This window comes from Dermacentor andersoni, chromosome 2 (assembly GCF_023375885.2).
Source record: "Dermacentor andersoni chromosome 2, qqDerAnde1_hic_scaffold, whole genome shotgun sequence".
Taxonomy (NCBI): domain Eukaryota; kingdom Metazoa; phylum Arthropoda; class Arachnida; order Ixodida; family Ixodidae; genus Dermacentor; species Dermacentor andersoni.
In genome coordinates, this window is record NC_092815.1 from 237,948,805 (window position 1) to 237,976,664 (window position 27,860).

General features: G+C 48.8%; 1 protein-coding gene across 1 annotated transcript in view; it reads right to left on the reverse strand.

Moving 5' to 3' along the window:
- Positions 1-1,480: 1,480 nt before the first annotated feature.
- Positions 1,481-27,860, reverse strand: part of LOC129387144 (uncharacterized) — a 38,135-nt gene continuing 11,755 nt past the window's right edge. Inside the window, exons 3-6 of the mRNA XM_055075846.1 lie at positions 26,204-26,313; positions 14,709-14,823; positions 12,071-12,364; positions 1,481-1,689 (exon numbers count right to left, since the gene is read on the reverse strand). Coding sequence (XP_054931821.1) covers positions 1,561-1,689; positions 12,071-12,364; positions 14,709-14,823; positions 26,204-26,313 — 648 coding nt within the window. The 3' untranslated portion in view covers positions 1,481-1,560. The remainder of the gene's footprint in view (positions 1,690-12,070; positions 12,365-14,708; positions 14,824-26,203; positions 26,314-27,860) is intronic.

Below are 27,860 nucleotides of genomic sequence, written 5' to 3' on the forward strand. Positions count from 1 at the left end.
AGTAGACAGGAAAGATTGAAAGTGAACCGGAAGACAAAGATTGAAGGAGAGGAGACGAAAAGTCGACTGCCAATTCCCTCCTCGTGGGTCAGTCTTGAGGCGCCGTCTGTGTGAAGCAAAGGCCAAAGAGGTGTGTTGCCACTGCCGAAGGGCCTTAAAGGTCCGAGGGCCCGGCATCGGCTCAATTCCCAGGATCCTCCTTTCCCCAGACAAGGCTAAGCCGTGCGCGACGACACGCAGGAAGGTCCAACCCTCTTGTGCTCGGATACGTGGTGTCGCAATACACCAAACGCTTGCTCACACAGATGCCCCTGCAGAGGAGCATGTGTCGAGGACAAGACTCGGGTGTTGAAAGTTAGCGAAGAATACATAAATGAGGAAATTTCATTGCCGCCGCTCGCACTGTGAACCTCCGCAGGAAGCTGCAACACTCGTCGTGAATCTTTTACCGAACACGGGTGACTATTCGATTCGTATTTCACATTTAGAATATTCATAGACCCTGATTTTCCTGAAATAGACCGAACTCGTAAAGTGCAAATAAAATAAAACTCAAATTATTCAAGTATAACTCCATCGTTTGGAGAGGCCTTCTTCCTGTAGAGGATGCTAACATGCTGTTGATGAATAAAGGCATACATACTCCACTGCCATGGTATGGATTGTCATACGACTGCTCTGTGACGCGTATGGTGTTTGAACATAGAGCGCTGCGACAGTTACCGCCGTGTGCACAGCGCTTTTATCGGGAGATGCAGGAAAACAACATCACGGTATTGTAGCAGTAATTACATGTAGTAGGTCACGTAGCTTTGCACAGTCGATAGTTTTGTTATCGTTGGATAAAGGCAGTCAGTTATCAATAGTATCAGTAGTACTATCGATATGGTTTTGCATCGCTCGTTCATGCCTGTACCTATATACCTGCACATCGAGAAACGGCAAGCTGCAGAGACTCCAGGAATAACTTCACTATAAAACGGTGGGCCCGGACCAGCTCAAACTTGTGAATCATAGGCGCACTGTCACTCGCATATTGCAGTAATATCCACTGCGATAGATCCACTGCAGTAATAGACCACTGCGATACTGTCGTTCAGTTGCGGACACATCAGCGCCACACGAGTAGCCAAGCCACCTTGACCACACTCAACGCCTTTCTAAACCTACCGTTGGTTACAGCAACCATTGCTTGTGCGTGAATTTTATACTGTGAAATTCTACGCAGTTGATGCACAATGCTGTGAAAGTGGTGCGTTGCAGAACCTATAGATCAACTAACGAGGTGGCGACATACTGCCTTCACTCATTTGCTGTCCTTTTAGATAGCTGCTTTCTCAGCAGCCGCACTCGATGTAATACTCGGTGACGGTGCGTTCACTTCTCCTCTCCTGATGCGGTGCCCGAGTGGTGCCCGGTGGTGCCCGGTGGTGCCCGGTGGTGCGGTGCACTGAGCCCGAGTTTTGTAACTCTGGAAGCATCGTTCATGAATTTATTAGGTGTAATGCGTAAGCGCTATTGATAAGATTGCAACATTGTGAAGTGCAATTGCGAAGCCTTTCACAGCCTCAAGAGTGAAGCGCCCTGCTTGAGGCGTTCGTAGGGCATTCCGCGTCTACACGGCCAGTAGACGTCACGTTGTACGTCGAAAAATGCCCAGCCGTCAAGCTTGTTCCTGTACGATGATATCTGAAAGAGAAAAACGGTTTTTCTTGAACACTTTACAAAAAAGAAGACTGAGTAAGTATAGACTTGTCGACTACTCCTTAGAAACTGAACCCAGACATTTTAGGTGAAAAAATGTCAATATTTTGTGATTAAAAAGAAACTCGAAACTATCCTTCTTGACTTTCACCTTATGCAGCGGAACCTTTGACGTTATTGTTGGCTGCACCCTCTTAAAAGTGTGTTTCTTGAGAGGCCGCTTTCTCATCAGCTACGCCTGTGCAGATTTCAACACGCCATGCCAGCTCAGTGGCAGCCACAGTGAAGAAAACGATGGCTGTCCCACTTCTAAATCTCAGGGCAGCGCTGATCAGCTTAGAATTATACCTCTGAAGCCTGAGCAACATTCCAGCTCGTTTTCCCATGTCGAGGTAATTTCTCTCATCCACGAGAAAGCGTCACCCCCATGTCCCCTACCACGCCTTGAACGGACACGAAGGGGGGGAGGGCGTCGACTTCATCACCTGACAAGGGAACACGAGATTCCGCTGAACACGCAGGCACTGACACCTCCCTGGCCGCATCCACATGCAGACTTCTACTAGACCACTAGAAGTAAATGACCCTTTCAGTGGGGCCTTCGCCGATGAAATCGGCTGTACGCGAGTGGCTATTTAAGGCCGTCCTGCCCCCTGTGTTAGCCAGAACTGCTCTAGACTCGGTTAGAGTCACAACCATGTACCAATGAAGTGAATACATTCTCTCTATTTTACAGCAAAGCTGTATGTGGCTAGGATTCCGGGATTTTATCGCGTACGTCGATAGAAAGCTATCATAATCAATGGCTCGAAAAATGCAATGGCTCATAGCCCCGTAAAGCAGAGGCTACAACACTCAGCGAAATCAAGCGAACAGTGCTTACGCTCTTTCGAATCACGCGTACAACATACAGAACAGCATGTGGAAAACTATCATCGTCAATGGCTCATACTCCCGTAAAGCTGAGGCTACAAGCACTCAGCAATGTCAAGCGAACAGTACATATATTCTTTGGAATCACGCATACAACCTACTGAAAACATACGTTTCAATAAAGAACAAGCTCAAAACAAGCATCTGAACCACATAATTGACGATAATGCGAAGCACGTATAGCTCCCCGCAGAAGTTTCTCGGCAAAGATTACTGCTGCGCAAACTGCCGCGTCGACGCAGGCTTGCGACAAGGAGTGTGACGTCTCTAACCTTTCCTATATAAAAGAATCAGCCCAGCAACTGATCTCTATGTTGTTGCAGCACCGCCATGAACGGTGACGTGCTGTAAAAATTACCATTATTAGAATATAGCACTACTACCATTACTCCAAATCCACAAAGCATTGCATAGGGGCTATGCAATGCTGGCCCCCTCAGCAGTTGTAGTGGTAGTAATCCACACCTTCGCTGGACATCATCTTTCGCAAAGCCATCCCGGCTTTGCGAGTTTTTTTTTTTTTGTCAATATCACTATGCCTGCCTTTGTCGCCGTCTTCACATTCTTGCGTTGAAGAACCACCTCACGCGGTCGAGATCCTATCAGTGCGCCGTAAGTGGTTTTCCTGGACAGACGACGTGTCTCGTAGCGATGTATACCCATGCCCTTGAGTGTAGAGGAAATGTTACGCAGCGGCGAATCAGTAACAGAATTTCTATCAGCACAGAAAAATGGATGCAAGAAATCAGCCTGGAAGAATCACCTCATTGGTGAGCGTAACAGAAAGGTATAGAAACGCGTTTCTTTCTCCATACGACGATATGGCTTGATCTCAAGATGTACCTGGTAGGATAGAATTGACGCTCTTTATCCGCAGTTGCCGGAAGCTGTCGCATGCCTCAATAACCATTTTCGCTCCGCGAGCTTAGATGCAACCCATCATTGGCGGCTTGCAGTAAACCACGTCCCACTACACGAAATTACCTAAGCCTCATAAATAATTGTCCTGTCCTGGAAATGGATTTCTCTCCACAAAAACGACACCGCCGACACAACAATAATTTTTTTCAGAAGATACCTATCCAAACCCTGAATAGCGATCCCGAAGAATAAGTGCTTGCCTGGAAAGGCCATGAGTGGAAGACTGCATTCTCTGACTTTTATTAAATCCTAAAACTGGAAGCAAGAAATGTATCCTGATGGTGGTGTATTACAGAGAAACAGGATACAAAAGATGTTTCCGTCAAAACTGTTTATTCCTGGTCATGAAACTTTAATCGAATTCTGGAGCTTTACGCGCCTAGAATACGATCTGATAATGAGACACGCCGAAGTAGCTGGCTCCGGATTCATTTTAACCGCCTGGAGTTTTTAGCCTGCACTAGATGCATGGTACACAAGCGCCGCGGCCGGGATCGAGCCAGCTAAGCAAAGCCACGCTATATTGTCCCGTGGTAGTGACGCTGAATAAGGCAGATAAGCTGTGAATGACGAAACGAGTGTTTTATTGGGCGAACCTTTGTCCTCCAAAGCAAGTTACACTCAAAGTACAACGATAGCGGCGAACAGAGTAGGCGATATTCAAAAATCTGATCAGCGGATCAAGCGTGTCGGCTTTTATACATCAGTCATCAAATGTTCCTGAGTAATCGTTAGTACCCGCGTGTCTTCCAGGAGTCTCTACACCATTCGCGTCGCGCGTACATGAAATCAGATTACACAAGGTTCAGTGACAAAATACAGCGGACAGAACCATCGATAACACTCGACAAACTTCCGATGCATGCAGGCGCGTCCTGCGCTGTGCGATAACATTTGTTAGGCGGTGAAAAGTGCTCACCTGCAAAAGATAAATAAGTACACGTGTCCATGTCCCACCCTTCTCCAAAAGCATCGTCCCGATGCGACATATAGGAGATCGAAAAACAAAAAGGACACTTCATAAACAAAAGTAACATAGCAACAAAGAAGCATGGTCCAAAGTAACACAGTCCCGAAGTTCCTTAGCGCTGGATGAACGGCTTAAGCCGCACAACAGGGACTAGTTCAGGTCGTGAGCGGCGCCGCTGTGACAGCAAATTGCCATCTGGCACGACCTCATAGTCGAGTGCGCCAATGCGCCGGATGAACTTGTAGGGTTCGAAATGGCAGCGTAATTGTTTCTCACTGACTCCTCTTCGGTGTATCGGGGTCCAAACCCAAACACGGTCGCCGAGCTGGTATTCCATGTAGCATCGTCCAAGATTGTATAGTGTCAGCTGTCGGTCCTCTGCTAGTTCTTGATGTGCAGGCGAGCGAGCTGTCGGGCTTCTTCGGCGCGCTGGAAATAGGTGGCGACGTCGATATTTCCTTCGTCAGTGGCATGCGTCAGCATGGCGTTGAGATTCGTCGTCGAATTCCTGCCGTAAATCAGCTTGAACGGCGGGATTTGTGTTGTTTCTTGCACCGCCGTATTGTAAGCGAAGGTTAAGTACGGCAGGACGGCATCCCAGGTCTTGTGTTCGATGTCGGCGTACATAGCCAGCATGTCGGCGAGGATCTTATTCAGGCGGTCCGTAAGACCATTCGGGTGGTAGGTAGTTGTCCTCCTGTGCTTTGTCTGGCTATATGCAGAATGGCTTGGGTGAGCTCTGCTGTAAACGCCATCCCTCTTTCCGTCCTCGAGATGCCCTCAATGAAGAATTTAACAAGTTTTACTGCACTACCTTTTGGCAAAGGTTTTGTTTCAGCAAAGCCTATGAGGTAGTCCGTCGCCACGGCCATCCAATTGTTTCCAGATGTTGACATTCGAAAAGGTCCCAACAAATTCATTCCGCTCTGCTGAAACGGTCAGCAAGGTGGCTCGATCTGCTGTAGTAGTCCCGATGGCTACGTTGGCAATGTTTTGCGTCGTTGGCAGTCACGGCAAGTATTGACGTAACGGGCAACGTCGGCGGTCAGGCGCAGGCAGTAATACTTCTCTTGTATTCTCGCCAAGTGTACGGTAAAACCCGAAGTGCCCGGCTCTCTCTACGTAGCGCAGGGCATGCAGGACTTCTGACCGGAGTGCTGCAGGCACAACTATGAGGTAGCTTGCACGGGCTGGCGAAAAGTACTTCACCAGGACGTCATTTCGCAAAAAGAACGAAAGCAATCCGCGCCTAAATTTACTCGGAATAAATTTCGTCTTGCCTTCCAAGTATTCAGTAAGCCTTCTTAGCTAGGGGTCCGCTCGCTGCTGCTCGGCAAAGTGGTCTGTTCTTATTGTTGCTAATGAGGCGTCGTCGTCTGGGTCATCTTTGGGTGGCAGGTCCACGGGAGTGCGAGACAGGCATCAGAGTGTTTTCGTCCGGACTTGTAAATTACAGTGATGTCATATTCTCACAGTATGGAGCTCCACCGTGCCGGGTGCCCTGAAGGGTCCTATCAGGTCACTAGCCAACACAGGGCGTGATGGTCGCTGACGACTTTGAATGGCCGGCCTTATAGGCAAGGGCGGAATTTCGCTGTAGCCCAAATGATGGCGAGGCATTCTTTTCACACTTAGAATAATTGCCTTCTGCTTTTGACAGCGACCGGCTAGCGTAAGCTATCACCTGTTCAAGTCCGTCTTTTCTCTGGACTAGGACGGCACCGAGGCCTAGGTTATTGGCATCATTGTAGATTTTAGTAGCGGCGTCCTCGTCGAAGTACGCGAGTACAGGCGGCGACTGCATGCGGCTCTTGAGTTCTTGAAATGCGTCGGCCTGCAGCGTTTCCCACTTGAGCTCGACATCACATTTAATTAGATGTGTAAGCGGCGCAGCGATGTGTGAAGAATCCTTGACAAAGCGCTTGTAGCAGGCGTACATGCGCGCACATGCCTTTTGTTGACGCGATGCTCGAGCTTCGCGATCGCAGCTGTCTGCTGTGGGAAAGGGCGTACTGCAGACTTCCTGACGACTGTCCCAGGAACAGCAGCTCTTCGTAAGCAAAGTGACACTTTTCGGGCTTTAAAGTGAGTCTGGAAAACTTTATTGTCATAAGTATTGTTTCAAGGCGCCTCAAGTGCTCATCGAAACTTGCAGAAAAAACGATGACGTCATCCAAGTAGACGAGGCAGGTCTGCCACTTCAGCTCTGCTAACACCGTGTCCATCACGCGCTGAAACGTTGCAGGCACCGAGCACAGTCCAAATGGCATGACCTTGAACACATCGAGGTCGTCTAGCGTGATGAAGGCGGTCTTTCTGCGATCTCTCTTGTCGACTTCTATTTGCTAGTAGCCAGACTTGAGATCCATCGACAAGAAGTGTTTAGCGTTGCTATACGTCGTTTTTTCTTGTAATGATTTCTTTTTCGTATACGTCCTTTTTCGTAATTTTGTTGAATCGACGATAATCGACGCAAACGTAAGGTTCCGTCCTTTTTCTTCACCAAGACTACAGACGATGCCCACGGGCTTTTTGAAGGCTGGATCATGTCGTAGCGCAGAATTTCGTCGAATTGTTGCCTTATAGTTTCACGTTATCACGTCGAAACTGGGTATGGCCTTTGGCAGAGTGGTCTAGGAAAGACTTCGGTTATTATGCGATGCTTTGCAACTGGCGTTTCTCGAATTCCCGATGACGGCGAACCCTCGCAGTCCGATCGTCAGTAGACGTGACCCGTTTTTCCGCAGTGGTAGAGAGCGGGTGGTAGTCAGGAGCGCGCCAGAAGTCTGTCTTTGGGTAGTTTCACCGAATGACGGGTGGGTGAGCTGGCGGCGGTGGCGACGGACGGTGGAATTGTGTCGTTACTGCACCCTGCCTCGGGCGTGGAGGGTGAATTTGAGGGTGGGCGACGGCGGCGTAGGTCGTCACTTCAGGCTAGGCCCGTGGCAATCACGGTTGCCCTTCGGGAAGTTCCAATGACCGCTGGATTTCTTTTCACACGACGTCATCGATCGAGGCAACCTGAGGCTGGGATCTCGGATCATCCTCTGAAGTTCTCGCGCGACCACTTTGATGGTATTGCGTAGGTCATCAGTGCCCAACGATTGAATTTCGAGTAGTTTGCGGGATTGTGTGGCGGTTGAATTTGCGGTTCCGCGTTTTCAGAGCTTTGTCGATGCTGGTGGATTCGCGAAAACTCTTCGGCGGTTTTCGGTGGGTTTCGTATCATTCTGGCGAAAAGTTCTTGCTTCACGCCACGCTTGAGTGGGCGACCTTTCTCCTACTCGGACATTGCCGGGTCGGCCTGGCGTAATAGACAGCTCCTTTCTTCTTTAAAGATGACAACGTTCTCGTTTGGTAGCAGCACTCGGGCTTCCAATAGAACTTCAGCCTTTTCTTTCCGGCCAACGCTTGGGAAGGTCCTCGGGAAGTTACTGTGGAACACGTCCCACGTTGTAAAGGTGGACTGCCGATTCTCGAACCATGTCTTCGCGGCATCTTCCAAGGAGAAGTATACATAGCACAGCTCATCCTTAGAGGTCCAGTTGTTGAAGGCCGGAATCCTTTCGAAAGCCTCAAGCCACGTTTCTGGATATACGGCCGAAGCTCCACGGAAGGTAGGTGGCTCCCTCGGTTGTTAAAGCACGATGGAAGACGCTGATGCTGCCATTGTTGTTGACTTGGTGTCGATCTTGCTGGTCGGCTCGGGTAGAATACCGTGCTCCAGGGGCAAGTTTTGTAGTCTGCGGCTTGTTCGATGTTCCGGGGCAACGCTGCTGCGGTCTTCGGGGTTCGCACTTCGATCACGGCTTTGCAGAGGGGTTCGGTACATGAACGCACTGGCACCTCCACCAGATGTCACGTAATAGTGACGATGAAGAAGGCAGAAAAACTGTGAACGCCAAAACTAGCGTTTTATTTGGCGAACCTGTGCCCTCAAGAGCAAGTTACACTTAAAGAACGGTAGCGGCGCACACAGTCGGCGATCGGCGAAAATCTTATCAGCGGGTCAAGGACGTTGGCTTTTATACATCAGTTATTGAATGTTCCAGAGTAATTGCTGGTTCCCGCGTATCTTCCAGAAAGTTCTACACTATTAGCAGTGTGTTCAATGGGGCTGGTTGGTTCATCTTCAGAATAAAAACAGGAACAGCACAGCACAAGACGAGCGAGTAAAGACCACATAGGGCTCTAATTTGTGTGCTTTACTCTCAACCGCATCGTACGTGCCCCTCCTTGCCCACGCATCCTGCAGGGCTCGCATCTATACGTGCTACCTCAAGAACCGTAGGCCACTACCCGGTCTTGCTGCCCTTTTTGAAGGGTTTGCGCCTTCTGATCGACATGCTCAGAGGATTTGTCGGATCATCATATCAGAGACCTGGCACCAGATATGCTTTTTTGCTGATTGCCTGCAAGTTTTCCATGCACAGCACAGCTGTAGCGAGACGGCGAAGGAGGTTTTTCACAAAGATCTGCGCCTCGCTTCTCCGGTACTTGAATTTCTAAGGCGTCAGCAGCTGATCCGGCTACCCAAGAAACCTCCAACGCATGCGGACAAGACGTCGTACTTTTGGACGACGCCTGCCTCCCTGAAGACGTACAGCAGTACCTCAAATTCGGGCCGAAGTACAGCCCACACCCGAAAATAGACATGTTTGAAACGCTTTGCTTGGTTAGAAACGCAGCTTTTAGGGTTAGGGATGAGGAAGTGGATCGTGTTATCAAGGACTGTGTCGATTGTTTTCCTCGAGGGCGACCCAATCGAGGCAGGGAACGCGAAAAGGCAGCCTCTGTTGTTTCCTCACTCCGGGACGAGGGCCTGAAACTGCTCCTTTCGGAATAGGAAGGTGGCTTCGTAGTCCCCCCTGCAGTGACCTACCATCTCAAGGCTGAGCAAGCCCTGAGGACCCACTTCAAGGACGGAAGTGAAGTCAAGCCAGCAAAGGTGAAGGCCGAAGCAGCCAAACTGCGCAAATTGTCGGGTCTGACCAAGGTTGCATCCTCTGTTTGGACTTCAAAGGGTGTAACTTTGTGTTCTTCTCGGCAAAAACGCGTAAGGTCGAAACCCCTTTTCGTGTGATTGTGTCGGAGCAGGGAACCTGGTAGCGATTCCTAGGTGCTTTCCTGCAAAAATCCCCGGGAAACCTGGAAGTGGACGACGCTTTCCTCATCTGGAAGTCACATGAAATGTCTACTTTCTTGCAAAGTGAGTGCCCACGGACTGCCGCGCCTTTCCGTTGATGTCAAGGACTTGTACTATTAACTACCAAGTCACCTGGTTTTAGAGGAAGTTGGTGGTTGCATCGATAAGCACGGCGTAGGTAAGTTTCAAAATGCTTGTGGAATGAATGTCGGCAGCTTCATGGAAATGCTCACCTACTACCTAAAATCCATATTCATTTGCCGTGACAATGAGCTTTTAATTCATAAGCAGGGAGTGTGCATAGGTTCATGTTTGGCACCCATACTTAGTGTCATTTTGTTGGCACGCTACGACAGGGGAGTACTGACTCACCTACAGCTGACGACTGTAAGAATATTTCGCTTTGTTGACGAATGCTTAGTATTTTATCTAGTTGACCCTTGTGACACAAAGTTAACGTCCAAGACAATTATTGACGCCTTCAGTGAGATAATGAAGGATTTTACATTAACAACGAAATAGCCCGCTAATGACCGTTTAAGGTTTTGAAATTGTTTTTGAACCTCATCACGTGTGCTGGAGCTACTCGCCTCGCTCAAAGAAAGGGCTTCTCTCGTTTTTGTCTGCACACTCCAAACTCGTAAAACGAGGCATCGCTAAGGCATGTTTGCGAGCTGCTCTGAAGCGCTCGTGTGAGCACCCTCTTGAACAGAGCTTTTCAGCGCAAGTCAACAGACTAACATCAGCAGGCTACCCGACCAGCGTGTTGTGCAGTGTTCCTGGTGGCCTTGCCATAGAGTTAAAGAACGCCAGAAAACAAACTATGCAGTCACCGCCTTTGAGATCTAGGCTTGCTGTCATTCCTTATGTACACCGTGTTTCCCATAACATTATGAAAACTGCGGCCAAGGCAGGAGTGAGAGTGGTGTGCAATGCCCCTAATAAACTGAGCGGGTTGTGAAAAATATTTAACAGGGACGATACTGTCGCGCGCAAAAGCTGCTATAAGGATCATGTCCACGGCTTTATTGACTGTGCAACGCAGGTCGTCTATAAAATCCCGCTTGATAAACGTTGCTAGATAACGTTGCTTGATAAACGTTGATATATCGGGCAAACGGGGAGGTGCATTAATGATCGCCTGGGTGAGCATACCGCTTCACCGAAAGGAATCCCGTACAGTCATCTGGCTGCCCACTGTAACAACTGTGGTTGCACCCCGATCTTTAAGAAGTGCGAAATAATTGGCAGATATACTGAAAAGCGTGCGCGGGAAATCTTTGAAGCATTTTGGACATGAAAAGTGGCGACGCGTGGGTCAATTCTGCGTCCCTCAAGCTCTCAACAAAAGAACTGGATTATCTTCTTGGCTGACGCTTATCCTTCTTTTTATGTTCTTCGTCACATTCAATGATCTATTTTATGCTGCTTCTGCAAATAAAGCATTTGGTTGCTAGTCAGCGCTCTGTCCTGTGCTCTTTACTCGCTCGTCCGGTGTTGCGCTGTTCCTGTTTTTATTCTAGACCATTCGCGTCGCGCATACCTGAAATCAGATTACACAAGATTCTGGGACGATAGCGGACAGAACCATCGATCCCATTGGAGAAACTTCCGATACATGCAGGCGCGTCCTGCTCTGTGCGATAACATTTGTTAGGCTTGGAAAAGCGGTCACCTGAAGATGAAGCGCACGTGTCAATATAGCCCCGGGGCAACCGCAGCGGGTTCCCGTACCATCACTGCTGTGATGAGGAATATTGGGAGGATGCAGTTCGAGAGTTGCGACCGCACCAGTTTCAATGTAGCAGATGAGTTTGAATGGCATGGACACAACTCGGGACTTTAAGAAAAAAAACGCCAAAAATGGGAATTGCATGGCCCTCATAAACACTGCCGATCGGGCATGGCGTGCCATGTCCTGCCTTTAGTGCCCTGCTTGCATGAAGAAAACTGCTTGGAATAGTTCAATAAACCTCACTACAATAATATTGCTGAGGTATTCTCATATCTTCTGCATACATGAATAGCGAATAACCAAACTGAAAAAAAGTCAAATAATTGGAGTCTATTTGCCCAGTGCGCAATTACGGGCACCGATGTGATGCACCTTCGAGACAACTTTACATCCAAAATGGCGTGACACCAAATTTTATAGCAAACAGCAGCGGCGCCTTCTTAGCTAAACCGCCCTCCACGAACGCTCTTTAATACGCAGCATCTGGAGCCGGCCATCCGCGAACACTTGTGTCCTGCGCTCTGAGCGCGTCAGTTCAACCTAGCCCTTGCACGACCTAGCTTCCATTATTCTGAAACAGAAGTGTAGATGCTGCACAGTGAGAAGTACCTCACTTGCTGAATTGTACTAAGGTCATATACAGTGGAGTTGAGCTACTCGCCTTATTGCTGAGTGACTGGTTGCCCTCGAACGTGACGAAGTAGCCGGCGTCCTGGTGGCGGAACGTGATGAACTCGGCCATGTCCGAAGGCACGTACGTAACCTGCAGTGGGCCCGCGGTCTCTTCGCACGTGACGTCCACATCGGCAACAAACGAGAGACTGCAGAAGCGTTGCCGCAGACTCACGTCAGCGCCATTCTTGGCGCCTACGTATGCCACTGCGGCCAGCGTCGACGAGTACAGAACGCGCAGTGGGCCTCCGCGCAGACGATCCAGAACCTTGTCCGCCACGTCCTGCGCCAACGCATGCGAAGCGTCACTGCAGGCCCCCCCTTATTTCAATCCCGCCGCATTGCCTGCCCATGTCCACTATTCTTTCACAAGCTACCTCCACTTTTACGTGTCGGGTATGTAGGTATCTAACGTTTGTTTCTAGCCTATTTCGTTGGCCAATGCTGAAGATAGCGAAGTCAAAACAAGTCTCACTGTTGTAACAACAGTCAAAACAAAACTGGTAATGATCACAATGATGATGATGACGAAGATAGCAATGGTCAGGTCTGATGATGATGATGATGATGACGATAACTGATTACAAAATGTTGGAAGGTGATTCAACATCCAGGGGCGCTATAACGTAAAGCTTTTCCGAAATTTTCTATTCCAATTCTGCAATCAGCCCTACGAGATCGGTCAAAAACTTTTTTGGGCCACCCTCACCCTGTCTGCCACGCGAAGTCACGAAAACCGCGATAACTCCCCATCTGGCATAACGTGTACACACTGATTATGTATGATTCGACTGAACAAAGAAAAATAGTTATTTCTCATTCGGCGCCTTTTCACCATTAGCCCTCTGCTATTCGTCAAAACTTTTCGGCCTACGTACACCCACTACATCTGCCTGTCACGCGACGTCACAAAACCACGAAAACTCACTGCGTCGACGTGTACTCGTTAAAGATGCATTAATATATCGAACAAAACTGAATTTTTCTCTGAATAGCCCCAGGCTGCCCCGTTCTGAAAGGAATAAAAGATGGCTCCAACCCATCTCTCAGGCACTGGCTACTAGCTGCCGGAGAGCTTGTTTATTTGCAGCTGGAGTTTATTTGCGTATAATAAAACTTTTTGCGTGGCCATGTAACATTGTCGAGCACTTTCAGCACGTTTACGACCACGTTCTGCCAACTCTTCTTTGCTGAGGATCTGTTAGAGCCATTCTTAAGCTTCCGTTGCATGCCGCCGCGATTTTCAACCAGCCAACGCAAGCTAAGCAAGGGAAAGCGGACCAATCGCAGACACCGGTATCACCCTTTTCATCGGATTCTCGATTTTCAGCGCAGTAGCTCGGCCCCATCGAATCCCTCTCCACTTGAGCGCGCTCCTCGCTTCTTGTCAGCCAATTACATAAGACAAGCCGCTCAGAGTAGGCAATGTTTGTTTTTCAAGCAAACAAAAGTGACCTCCTATGAACGAGGAGAGCACTTGATTGGTCTGTTCAGACAACCCTGCGGGTGACCGCCCGATACTTGCGTCGGCTGTTACGAAAATTTGACGTCAGCAGATTAGAATAAAGACATATTGGAATAGTTTTACGTTTAAGGGCCCCCTGTTTACGTCGGTCAGAGGTCCCTTGAGGGTGGTTCTTCCAGCGAATTGGGCTGTTCATGTATTCTATTCCCACCACTTTCAATGACTTCAACTATATGTTGAATCGCCCTTCCAACTTTTTCCATATAGTTTCCTACAAAAATTACAATAAGAATTATGATGATGAACTCGGTTAGGTATCATAAACATGATTGGTAGTATATTGATTTCTCTATGATCTTGGTCGCTTCGAAAGTATTTGTGACGTTATTTATAAGCTTTCGCCATTGTAAATTTCCAAACACTTATAGTTGCCTGAGACGCAGCTAGATAATTGGTCTTTGCAGACGTGCGTAACCATAGCGAATTGTTGTATCTCTGACGCAATATTTTGTTCAAAGTGTTCGAATTGTAAAGTCAGAAAGACGTTTGAAGCCGGAATGACAACGTTTAACAAATTCTCCCCATGCTGGCTTGAGCGTGATGCTTCTAACTCGTGTGACAACTGATGTCACACTTCCCCCAGGAATTTTCAGTTAGGTGCTCCATACGGCGTGGTAAAGCTCAGTTAACGGTGCCGTTCCAAATGTTTTGGCGATCCTCGCATATATCGCGTCCGCATGTAGTCAACACCGTCAGCGCAGTTGAAGCACAACTCTATACGTTGCTATCGCTCTCAATGCTTTGGCATTTGGACTAAGCTGCAAATTAGTTTTATTTTTGTTCATATTTGTGTTAGTGCGCTCTTAAAGAAAAGGCTATTGTATTGATGGGACGAATATATGTCATTCACAACGAGACATACCACACGGAACTATTTTCTACATCCCTTCATAAGCACTGACGCCGATAGTGATGCTGGCTAATGCAAAGGCGTAAGGCTCGGACTACCCGACGTCCACAGCACAAAATATTTTGCATGATTGCCCAGCAAGCAAATACTATATTTTGGTGGGTGATCTTAGTGCAATGTGTGTACAGTCGTCACTATCGTAATTTTAAGCTTATAACACGTTGAATAGAAAGCACGGCGCAACGTACTCACATAATTGGGGACGATGCCGTCTGCGTTCCTATGGCTGATGGTGTAGGCAACGCAAGGGTCCGTCATGCCCTCGTAGGGCACCACGTGCGTCTGCAGGATCACCAAGTCGATGTAGCTGCGAAAGCGTGGCCGCACATTTCCGACAGCTATGAGTGTCTCTGAGTACAGGCAAACATTGGGCACTAGTTCAAGTATATTCAATGGGCAGAAAATAGTGTTTCAGCTTCAAACCATGTGAACGCTCAATACTGACCGATTGATTCTTGATTTGCAGAAGTCAACTCGTAACTGCATTGTGTTTTTATACACAGGGCCACAAGCAGGAGCGTGAGCAGGGGTGCGATTTTGTAGGAATCTTATTACTTTTTTTATGCCTTTTCCCGCCGTCACCCCGCTCCCTATGGTAAAAAATAACCAGGCCACGCTCCTTTTGTCTGTCAGTCACGTGACTTCAGGAACCAGCAAAACCCCCAAACGTCCAAGTGACGTTGACAGACTCATTATGCAGAGCACAAGGCGTAAAGGTTTAGCACGGCCAGAGGCAGGGTCGTTTCCAAAGGTATAAAAAATGTATGCCGCTCTCATCGCTATGGCGGTGGCTCTTCGTCATCGCCGACGTGGCCACGGAGGGCCTGATGACGCGTTTGACATGCCCGATGACCATTTTTGGCGGCATTTTCGCATCTCCAAGGAAACGGTGCGGTTGTTGTGCGACGAACCGGCGGCAGATCTAAAAGCGGAGCGAGCAACTGAACTGTCGGTGGAGCGGAATGTGTTGTGTGCGCTGCGCTTATTCGCCACCGGGACCTTCCAAGCGTCCCTAAGGAACGAGGATACGATCCGGGTGTAGTGGAGCAAGTTAGGGGACGGTCAGTGGAGCGGAAGGTTTTATGTGGGCTGCGCTAATTCGCCACCGGCAGCTTCCAAGCGTCCATAGGACACGAGGATACGGTCCGGGCGGAATGTGTTACCTGCGCTGCGCTTATTCGCCACCGGGAGCTTCCAATCATCCGTAGGGAACGAGGATACGATCCGGGAATAGCGGAGCAAGCGACGGGAATGTCGGTGGAGCGGAAGGAGTTATGCGCGCTGCGCTTATTCGCTACCGGGAGCTTCCAAGCGTCCGTAGGGAACGAGGATACGATCAGGGTATAGCGGAGCAAGCGACGGGACTGTCGGTGGAGCGGAATGTGTTGTGTGCGCTGCGCTTATTCGCCACCAGGAGCTTCCAAGCGTGCGTAGGGAACTAGGATACGATCCGGGTATAGCGGAGCAAGTGACGGGACTGTCGGTGGAGCGGAATGTGCTGTGTGCGCTGCGCTTATTCGCCACCAGGAGCTTCCAAGCGTGCGTAGGGAACTAGGATACGATCCGGGTATAGCGGAGCAAGCGACGGGACTGTCGGTGGAGCGGAATGTGTTGTGTGCGCTGCGCTTATTCGCCACCAGGAGCTTCCAAGCGTGCGTAGGGAACTAGGATACGATCCGGGTATAGCGGAGCAAGCGACGGGACTGTCGGTGGAGCGGAATGTGTTGTGTGCGCTGCGCTTATTCGCCACCAGGAGCTTCCAAGCGTGCGTAGGGAACTAGGATACGATCCGGGTATAGCGGAGCAAGCGACGGGACTGTCGGTGGAGCGGAATGTGTTGTGTGCGCTGCGCTTATTCGCCACCAGGAGCTTCCAAGCGTGCGTAGGGAACTAGGATACGATCCGGGTATAGCGGAGCAAGCGACGGGACTGTCGGTGGAGCGGAATGTGTTGTGTGCGCTGTGCTTATTCGCCACCGGGAGCTTCCAATCGTCCGATCGTCCGTAGGGAACGAGGATACGATGCGGGTATAGCGGAGCAAGCGACGGGACTGTCGGTGGAGCGGAATGGGCTGTGTGCGCTGCGCTTATTCGCCACCAGGAGCTTCCAAGCGTGCGTAGGGAACTAGGATACGATCCGGGTATAGCGGAGCAAGCGACGGGACTGTCGGTGGAGCGGAATGTGTTGTGTGCGCTGCGCTTATTCGCCACCAGGAGCTTCCAAGCGTGCGTAGGGAACTAGGATACGATCCGGGTATAGCGGAGCAAGCGACGGGACTGTCGGTGGAGCGGAATGTGTTGTGTGCGCTGTGCTTATTCGCCACCGGGAGCTTCCAATCGTCCGATCGTCCGTAGGGAACGAGGATACGATGCGGGTATAGCGGAGCAAGCGACGGGACTGTCGGTGGAGCGGAATGTGTTGTGTGCGCTGCGCTTATTCGCCACCGGGAGCTTCCAAGCGTCCGTAGGGAACTAGGATACCATCCGGGCGTCCTAGTCGACCGTGAGCGAGTGAGCGCGAATCGTGGCAGAGGCGGTCGTAAAGTAAGGGGTCTACAAAAACTGGCTCCGTTTTCCGAAGACGTCCGAAGAAAAAGCAGCCGTGAATGAGTGTTTTCTTCGGCGCGGCGCTATTCGCAGCGTCGTCGAATGCGTGGACGGCAACCTGAGTGCCGTTATCGTACCCAAGGGTGAGCGCAAGGCTGCGTTCATGTGTCGCGAGAGCTACTACGCCCTAAACTGCATGTCCGTAAGCATACATCATCTTTCCTAGCGCAGATGATTATTTTGACAGCTGCACTTATCAACGCGGGCTGTCTAAGTTCGGATTTCCTTCAGATCTGCGACGCGGACATGAGGATCCTGGCCGTGTATCCTATGCGACCGGGGTCGGACCACGACTCGTTCGCATGGCGGAAGACATGGCTGCGCCGGCGGTTCCAAGTGGGGTGCTTCAGAACTCCTTGGTAAAAAAAACATGCTTGTAGCAGTCATGCTTCACTAGTGAATGAATAGAACGCCATGTCCGCTCCAACACAAACTTGACCTAAACTACAAGCACATTAGTGTGTGCCTGCCTGGAGCAGAAGAAAGCAACACGTATTAGTGCTACTACTGTGCCCAGTGCCTTTCCAAATCAGAAGAAATGAACACACTTTGGTGTTACTACTGTGTCATTGGTAGCACCAATAAGTGTTTTCTCCAGCTTCTGGCGCGCACTGGGTAGCGCGTTTGTAATTTGGTGAATAGTTTCTTTCATGGTGGACATTCCCTACTCATGCTTTAACTTGGGACTCCTCACCACAGTAATCTCCAGGGTGTTCAACGCCTTAACTCTGCCTTTGTTGAATGATGCTGTAACTTTCCTCAGTTGCCAACTTGCCTCTCATCAGAGGAGTACGCGATGCACTATTTCCGGTTTCATGCAGGTGACAGTGGCTACCTTTTGGAGCTGCTGCTCCTGACCCCGGTTCCCGGCCATCCTCCAATGCTATCAGCCGACGGGATGTACAACACAGTACATGCCGCCATGCGTTTCATGGCGGAGAGGTGTATTTGACTTTTGAAGAGCCGTTTACGCTATCTGCAGCAGTACCGCACCTTCCTCTACGAGCCGTATAGTGCGGCCAACATTGTCGCGGGATGTGTTGCAGAACCTTCGGCTTTCCGAAGTGATGAAAGTGATGATGAAAAGGTGATGAAAGTGATGGCGACAGTAACACCAGCAGTATCACTGATCTTGACAATAACGACGACCTTATTCTGGGCCCCCAAAACAGGGGACCCATAATATGTTATTTGAAAAGGCGGGCTCTCCGAGACAGTGCCATTGGAATACTTGGCTCAACTCGTGCAGAGCACATGCGTTACTTGAGGAGTGTGTGGTGGCAGTTGCGACGTAAACATTAGCGTGAGCATCGATAGGTGCATACATGCTTGTTGTAGTCTCAGCAAGCTGTGGTGGTCTAAAAGATACCAAATGACTGCATTGTAGGTTTCACGCTGTGAAATCGCTGAAGAAATATTTTCCATACTCAGTTGCAGTTGATGATTTGTAGAAAAATGTAAACGTTAATTGTGTGGTTAAAGGTTATATGGACGTTATATTTAGAGGTAAAGCAGAATATTTGGTGGTGAAATGTCAGATAGAAAGCGAAGTAAAATTCAGTGATAAAAATGATTTACTGCTGCTGCTGATGCTTGCTGCTGATGTCCTGCAAGCTACGCACTTCTTACGTCTGCTGCCACAGGCTTGTCATTTGTGCCTCATGGTGCTGTTTGCAAAAAGAATATAAAATTCCTATACTCGTAGAAGCTCAATAGTAAGGCCTTCTTTTGTTGTAGAAGTCCGTACTTGCAGCGTTTGGTGTGGCTGCAATAATGCTATTGTCACTATATAGTGACATAGAAAATATATTTATGAGCAATCAAACTGTCTCGTTCTCTTTCATTAAGGTGCCTTACATTGCTATACCGGCTTCCTTGAACTTGATGCGACTTCTTTCTTTCAGCCACATAAGTGGCCAGATATTGCCAGTTATCATGGAAATGTGTGCAAGAAATGATCACAGCAATGCATGTAAACTTAATGCATGTTTACTGAGTGTTACATTTAAAACAGAGGCCATAGGTGCTTCAATTTCTTGCGCAAAAAAACCTATCGCTGCGCTTACACATACTTGCGGGCTTCGTTGAAGCAGCTGCGGCCAGAAACTAGCCTCCTCTTGAGCCCTCGCCTAAGACGACTGCCCCAGACGAACATACTCGGCAGTCGCCCTACAGACGGTGTCTTCCCGCTCCTGCTGCTGCCTGTGAAGCTGGAAGTACTTGGTGGGGCTGCGGCTGCTGCAGGGGCACCTGACCACCTCGTGGGTCGTCATGCAAGACAAAATCAAATAGTGCTCCTTCACTGTTATCCGAGCTTGGTTATCTTAACAGGCCACTTTTAACTTCGTCATAGCTACAGAGCTACAATAATAATACGCAAAACAGCTGCCTAATTAGAGGAGAAAATGCTATACGATACTGGCACCTACATCATGTCATTTCTAGGCTTACGTTTCCGCTCCATTAGTAAATGCATTAACTTATTCCCGACATGAAGGTGAGAACAGATGTAAAGTGGAATACTTCATGATAAGATCATAGAGCAATTACAAAGAATGCTATTACAACAGCTAGTTAACTACCTCACGTGCAGGGCCACACGACCCAGCAACAGCAGGGTTCCACATCATGAAAACGCTTGTTGCTGGCGTGTCCGTAAGGGAAGCGCTGGGACCTGCTGCGGCTGCGACCTCCGGAAGCACTTCTACGTGCCGAGAAGGCTGTAGAAGCTCTCGCCAGGTATGGGTGCTGCTCGGTAAACTGCAGCAGAATATCGGCCTGTTCCTTTGGCACACGTGGGTCTTACACCGACATTTGAAGCCTTCATAAATACTTGGCAGTTTCAGCTGGGCCGCAACACAGTAAGAAAGTTAGGGTCAAACATTTTGTCTAAACTTAGCGCCCACATAAAATGCTCGCTTCGATTTTGTTAAAGCAGCTGCTGACATTTGCCTTTGTAGGAGCTTCTTTCTCGGAGCGGGACCAGCAGTGCAGGGGCGCCTGACCGAGGAAGGGTTACCATCACTGCGATCCCTTTGGCGAAGCGATTGTTCTGTCGTGGCGGTGCCCCACTGAAAGGTGCTCAGAGCCTTGACAGTTCTCGATGCACAATTTTCCAAGCTTTCTCCTCCGGTGTTACGAATAATTTTTGTTGGCTCTTCCTAAAAAAGAAGGATCACACGTCATACAATAGATGCAGCGAAAGTGACACAACAATACTAGCTCTACACGAGCGATATTTACTCACCCAATTCTTGTATCTCAGCGCTCCCGCAAGAAGCGGCTGACGTTCTTCTCAGACGAAAGTGCACCGCTGTGGGTCGCAATTCGTTGCGCTGCATTACGGACTAGCGTACACGCTCCGAGATGCGACCAGTCAGCTGTTCGGGTTCAACAGAGACTGGCATTTTGTCTGTGCTGAACGGCATGAATTGAATGCAAATTCGACAAATATGCTGCTACAGCTTGAAAAAGAGGAGCACTTGCGTTTGCTTTTCATTATGCTACGGCTGATATTGCATATTAAGGTTATAAAACAAATTTGCTTTACGTAGCATGGAAGTTTGCCTTTATGAAATGTTCTGCAAATTAGGTTTGCTATACAGCCCCTGAAAGACGGGCAGGCAACACGAATGAAACACCTGCCACACAAAGGGAGCTTTTGATTGGACTATTCGGAAAATATCGTGCATACACACCAGCCATATACAGAAGCGTTGACGTAACGCAAAAAGGCATTGGCATAAAAATACCGATTGCTACAAAATCGCTTCCCTGAGCGATGAAGTTTCAACAATTTGTTTATATTAAAGTGCACTGCTATATTCCAGAGTGGCGAGTTGGAGCCCTCTAATCATTCTCACTTCATTCTGCAGAATGTAGATCCGCATAATTTCACTTCTCTGGTGAGAGTGAGACCACTCCTTGAGTCACTGAGCTCATCCACTCGATTCCTTCTATTCCAGCAAATTAAATGCTTTCGCTGTAATTATCTACTACTCGCGCTTCCGTATACCTAGCCACACAAAAAATTTTAAATCCTAACAACGTAAGAAGTAACGTTAGGTACTATTCTTTTTCGCCACAAGACCACGAATACGCTATGTGGCCTCTGATCCATAATGGGCGTTGTTGTGTGTAACCTTTGAATAACTAATAATTAGAGTGCAGCGATATATTCAGAAATCTTGCAACGTCTCCAATGGAGTGTGTGAGCGCAGCTACTTGATGAAAAAGCAAACAAGCAAAATAAACAGCGCGGTATTCCAGGACAATGCTCCTATCGTGGCAACTAAGTTCAGATCCGAAGTAATCGCTGAAGTCTGCATTTTTGTTGTTTCACATTTACTTGCATATTAATGGACATAGCTTTCCAGCGCACATATATGACCGCCTGTTGCCGCGCCATCTGGATGCTCCACAGTGTTCGAAAAAAAAATATGGTGCGATTTCCCAATAACCGTGCAGTTTCGCAGGCTGTCACCGATGGCGACGTGCCCGTCTTTGGCCGGCATCTCATGCTAAATCAAATAATTGCAACTTAACTGCTTTGCTAAATGTTAAGGAATTCACCAAAACTAAGGCGCTAATTAAAGTAGCCACTCCTTAAAAGGCTACAAAATCACTTGTAACTGAATGTACCTGTCTTTAAATGCACTTCAACATTGTAGCGAAGAAAGACTGCCGGATTATCGGAAGTGTAGAATGTACAGAATAATGGATTGCTTATAGTTACCGTGGCAGAGGTAGTCGCCTATATGGAAATTCTGAAAGAGTAGTTTGAGTAAAACTTGATAAATGTTATACATTCGCCAGTCTAGTTCAGCCTCTCAAATATTTCGGGTTTCTTTAGTCTTGCTTTCAATCACCATTTTTCGTTAGGGACTGTGCGCTCATTCTATTTTAACTCCATCTCGGAATGGGGATCCCATTCTGTACTGCGTGTTTTGAATGTTGAGTGTTCCCGGTTCATTACAACTTCTGAGTTGACCCTCCGCAACTCTAGCTCCACTATACAGGGCGAAACTAAAAAACTGGAATGACTTCATGGAGCTCTTCGTAATTGTGTTGCTGTGTTGTCCCGGCTTGGTGGGCTTATACCAGATGTTTTATAGCCTCGTAGCGCGAGTGTCAGCCGCGCCGCTACTCTCGACACCAGGTGGCTGTTGCTAGCGGTATTTGCGGTGTGTGTTCGCATATTGCAGTGTTTTAAGCATGAAATACTTTCAGCTCTCGTTGTCAGTGACCTTCAAGTATTCTTGAGCCAAAAACCAGAGCCGTTATCCGGGCACTCAATGAAAACTTAAGAAAAAACGATCTCTCGCCCCCAACCAATTCTACAGCAGCGCATTACATACGCAAGTTACTGCCCAAATACCTTATGAAATATTTGTTCCAAGTTTTTCCTAATGTTGATTCACAATGTCACTCAAGCTGTAAGTTTCAGTACGCTGAAGTTTTATTTATCATTACCAGTAGGGCGACTTTGAAAAGGCAGAAACAGGCGACCATACACTTCGTTGTCATATATTTTTTTTGCGCTGAGACAGGGTTGTATTTGAACGCCAGCTGTCCGTGAGTATCGCAATGGTGGTGTTGCGTCACCTCGAGAGATGGCGCCACGCTGCGTGGCGCCACGTTCGGGCGGTTTTCTTCTAGCTGGACAGCGCGCTCTATCGTGCCGCCTTCAACCGGTTTTCTTCTTCTAGCTCGGCAGTGCACATATGTACCGGTGCACAGTATGGGGTTCTGCGGTCTGGCGTGGCAGGGTGTGCCGTTGCGTACATGCTTTACACCTATTTTAAGGTTGTGGCTAGTATCATCTCCAACCAATCTGATTACCGGTTGCCATTTCATGCTTACATCTACTTTCAATTACGGGACAGCCAGCAATGTCTTATACGTATTATTGCAGCATCTGCTGAGGTGTTTGCTTTAGACGGGTTCTTACCGCATCTGCCGAGCGGTATATGCCGCGGTCACTCGTACGAGCGGCACTGTGCCGTCGTTGACTGCACCAGCAACCAGCGAATGAGGGAGCTGTTAATGCAACAGCCCAGCGATATACGTTCTCGGAGACACAAGAAGTTTGTGTTTATGTGGGGTGCATTCAACTGTGTACGCAAGGTTCCTGCGGTGCCTGACAAACGACACTATGGGATAGCGGGTTTAAAAGAAAAGGCTGGCTTTCCTATTGTTGTCCTGATCTATGCGATCATGTGCTTTTTGCCTTCCCGCGCTGCGAGCCTGGGAGAGAAGTATGAAATTACCGTTTGCAAGTTTTCAGTTCCTTTATTTTCAGTCTCCTTGGTTCGTTTTCAGGACGGAAAGTCCACGCATGTTAACCCATACCCGCAGCTGCGTTTTGGCTACAAAATAAAGGTAAGCAGACATCATTCGGGTGCGCGTGTCGACTTCGTAACTTGCACAGTGATCGTCCCGTTATCCACAAATAAACAAGACTGCACCGAACGTGACGGTTGATGCGTCCTTTGTTTTTCAGGCACATGAATGAGCCGCATTCGAGTACTCGTGACCGGGAAATTAGAAAGCAGCATATGAAGTATAGAAACCCAGCTGTACACTCTTCAATGCCTCTCTTCATTTTTTGTCATGCTTTCGAGCAATGTGAGGGTGCTGCAAGTGCTAGAATTGTGCGATGGTCATACCCAGCCACACGAGAAGCATGCTAAGCCGTTCCTAACTGAGCTGGTGCCTCCTTCAATGGTGTCGTACATAAATACGCAAATTATTTTGTGTTCTTTTGACTGCGAAGGTAAAAATAATAAAGCACCTGTAACTCGCAGCTCACAGGATATGAAAGGTAAAGCTTCCATCTCGTGCTTACTGTAATGACCACCTGCTTATTTATGTTGCTGAGTGCGTCCGTTGGCAGCGTTAACTAAATGCCGCTTACACATCCTTCGTGTTGGTCTTACGTAAACACAGAGGAGCTGGAGCTTTCCCTGCGACTGCGAGCAGTGTGCAAAACAGAGAGTGCCTTTGTTGTACACGTGTCAATCTTGGTAAGTTAGCGAACACCACGATCGAGATGACAAAATGGGGTAAAAATGCAGCTCATTTGTTTTATTGCGCTAGCACGCAGCACAAATATGATACTCGCCCTTAAAGAAATGATTAATTCTCGTCAGAGTGGCAGTATAGCGTAGCTGATGTCGTTTAGTTTCTTTCATACAGTGCCAAGAAAACGATACGGATTAAGGATGGCAGTTTTATGAGCCGTATAAGCTGATAGACATTCGCTTACTAACTAAATTAACAAGCATGGTGTCATGAGCACACAAGCGAACATGAACACATCTCATGCAAACTCGCCGTCAAAACGCTGGAGTGAGCAAGCGCGGCAGCAGCAGCGAGAAAATTGACTTTCGTGCGGCCTCTGGCTTCAACGGGAACTAAGCGGCGAGAACGCAGCCCAGACTAAGCCAAGAGCCCTCGCCACACCTAGACTCTCCCATCGCAGGTCGCTTTCAATATAGGATCCGTGCCGGCGCGCCCTACGTAGCAGCCGCCGGAGTAGAACGTCATCGTTGGCGTGGTAGGGTGAACCGCCATCAAGCGTGAGCAGCTATCGTCGAGTCACCCTTGCACGCTTTTACTAGTACGTGCTGGATACGGCGCGCGGCGACGACGTCATCGCATTTGGGCTTTATACGGAAGATCATGGCGACGGCAACGGTAGAAATGCGCCTGTAGTGTCCATCGCTGGAGTGCTCCATCAAAATGCGGCCGCCACGGCCGGGATTTGGTCCCACGACCACCATAGCCACTAAGCCGCCGCGGCGTGTTGATGGTGTTTCCTTCCGATGTGTTTAGTCAGAACTATGCAGCGCAACTTGGCTTCCGTACTTCGTTCCTGTTCCCAACAATTTATCAAATCAATAAATACACAAAGCGGGAAATGAAATTGCGCAGCAACGCTTGAAAACACAGCTGCTGCGCACGTGACCTTTCTCTTCTTCTTTACTTTGTATTGCGATATCCATTGAATGGACGCTCAAGGCGAATTTTCACCGTCAGCATCAGCGTTGGCGCGATGTGCCGTATATCGGCATTGCCATGAGCTTCTGTATGCACTCCAAAAGTGCGATAAGTTCCTGCCCCGCGCGGCGTACACTGTGGGTGCGAAGGAAATAAAACGCTCGAGAGTAAAGAGGGAAGGGTGGCGGCTTGATGCACAGAGTCCTCCCGTGCATCCAATGTTGAGACTGACGTAAATAAATGCGCGCATGGACGCCGGAGAGTTCAGCGCGCGGAATAGCGCAGTAAGGCGATGAAGAGTCCTCAGAGGGGCGCAAACGAATGCGCTCCTCCACGTCTTCTCCTTTGGCCCTGGCTGCGCATGGCCGTCCACGTGCTTGAGCGCACACGCAACCTTCAGAGGTAACCTTGGACGTAACCTTCGGTGGGTGTAAAACAGATTGAGCGAGCCGAGTTAGGCCGGTCTCTTCATGCGCGCTGCCGTCCCGTGCGCCTTGTGCCAGAGGTAGCGAAATCTCAAGTTCAACGAAACGTTCGAGTGAGAGACAGCACGTAGCTTTCGTGCTGTATCCTCAGTTTCGCTTTCAAAATTTTCTGATCACTAGCGCCACAACGCACTGAATGTTCTATGACATTTGGTCCAGTTTCTTGGCAGTGTACCGCGCAGTGTGCCCTCCTCCTCTCTGCTGGCTGAATAAAGCACGGAGTCGTCATTTGGGACTCGAACACGCAAGTCGTTCTCTCTACGGCGCTCCACGCCCCAGCCGCTAGGCCTCGCTCCGTAGGCCTACCCTCAGTTTGCGCTCCTCATCACGCCAAAGTTGTGACAGCGAGTGTTCGCGATCATCGAGTGAAATCTGTTGTGTGACACCATGCTCGTTAATTTAATTAGTAACCGAATGTTTACTACAATTTATGTAACCGATAAGTCTACGAACTTTACTCCGTGTGGTTGTTTAATACTTTGATATCGGTATCAAAGCTTCGTGTTTCGGGGCGAAGTTGCGACAGTTTTTAAATTAATTTTCAGCTTTCATCCGCTACGACAAGCGAAAATATCGACGAATCTTGAAGAGTCACCTGCCGTTCCCGATGGCGCCGACGAAGTTCATTGCCTCTTGCGACGTCCGTAGCCAAACGCCAAGGAACGTCACCGCTTTCTGCGCGTTCTTCAGTGCCACTCGTAGTTGCTGGAAAACGGGGAACCTTGTCTCATCGAAATATTCTGTCACGATACGTGACAACGCAGTCATGCTTGATTCAGTGTGTCCTTATACTTGAGCACTGCGAAAAGAAATCTGTTTGCAACGTGTGCCCCGTGTGCAGTGCATAGCGGGACCTGCATCATGCAAGACCTATGCATGTAGCAGCGTATACCATGATTGCTTCGATGCCGGCTTCAGAAGCAGCAAGTACTGAGTCAGTGAAAGTGTAATTGATTTTTTATCTCACTTTTTGTTTATGGAAAGTGTAGCTGGTGTGAGTGCATTGTGTGAGTGCAGTCGATATGCTTAAACTGCTGGAATCCCTTCAGCTTCTACTAAAATGTTTCTTGCTGCGATACTATAAATTGTAGTCAGGACAAGAATCTACTCAAAACTAAGTTACTAATGCATCTGCGCAGAATGTGTTTGATTAACAAGTTAACACTTTCACAAGAACAATATGCCGATGCACAGCATATGTGCTTGCAATAAATACATTCCGTAAAGGTGAACGACTGGGCCTACAATAACAAACTTTGTAGTAGCACTGCGACAAGTGCTGCCATGCGTATCAGCCACAACAAAACTGCTGCTCGTCCAACCTACTTCCATGGAGGCACCTCTATAAAGACTGTTCGGGCCCTTCCCATTCTGGGTGTAACATTTAGCTGTTCTCTCAACTTTTCCGCATATGTCGCCAGCACTGTATCTAAGCATCGGCCCATTCTTGGGTTTGTGTCCCGTGTCTCCCTTCCCTGATGACGTAAGGTTTTGCGAGCACTCTACGCTTCCATCATTCTGTCACGACTTGAGTACTGCTCATCAGTATAGTTCCCGCATCAAACTCGCGACGCTAACAAACTTAAGCTTGTTCAGCGCCGGACAACACCCACCTTCTACTCTCGTCTTTTCGGTTGTCGCAAGCTCATGCCAGCCTACGAGGATTGCCTCAAGCCCCTCCAGTAGCACACCCTGCAATACCAGCGCAACATTGCAATAGTCTATACTGCAGGGTGCTTGACGACTCTCCGGACAGCACTAACCTTTCTTCAGTCTGAACAAGTCGTTAGCACTGCCCGAGCTCTCATTGTGCCTCTATGGCCCGACACCACGACTAAATGATTATATCTGGTGTACAGAGCTTTCTCTTAACCCCCCTTGGCCATTTGGATGCTCCTTCCTTGGAACCAGACTGAATTGGCACTCCTGTGTGTTGTGCACCCGTTGAATGTGTGCGTGTGTACCGTGCTGTGTGGTTGAGCAAGTGTGTTGTGCACCCGTTGAATGTGTGTGTGTGTACCGTGCTGTGTGGTTGAGCAAGAGTGTGAGTGTGTGTGTGTGCGCGTGTGTGTGTGCGCGCGCGCGCGCGTGCGCGTGCGTGCGTGCGTGCGCGTGCGCGCGACATGGTCGTAGTGATGGTCGTAGTGGTCGTAGTGTGTGGTCGCACTCATGGTCGTAGTGTGTGTGCGCATGCGCGTGCGCGTGTGTGCGCGTGCGTGCGTGCGTGTGTGTGTGTGTGTGTCTGTGTGTGT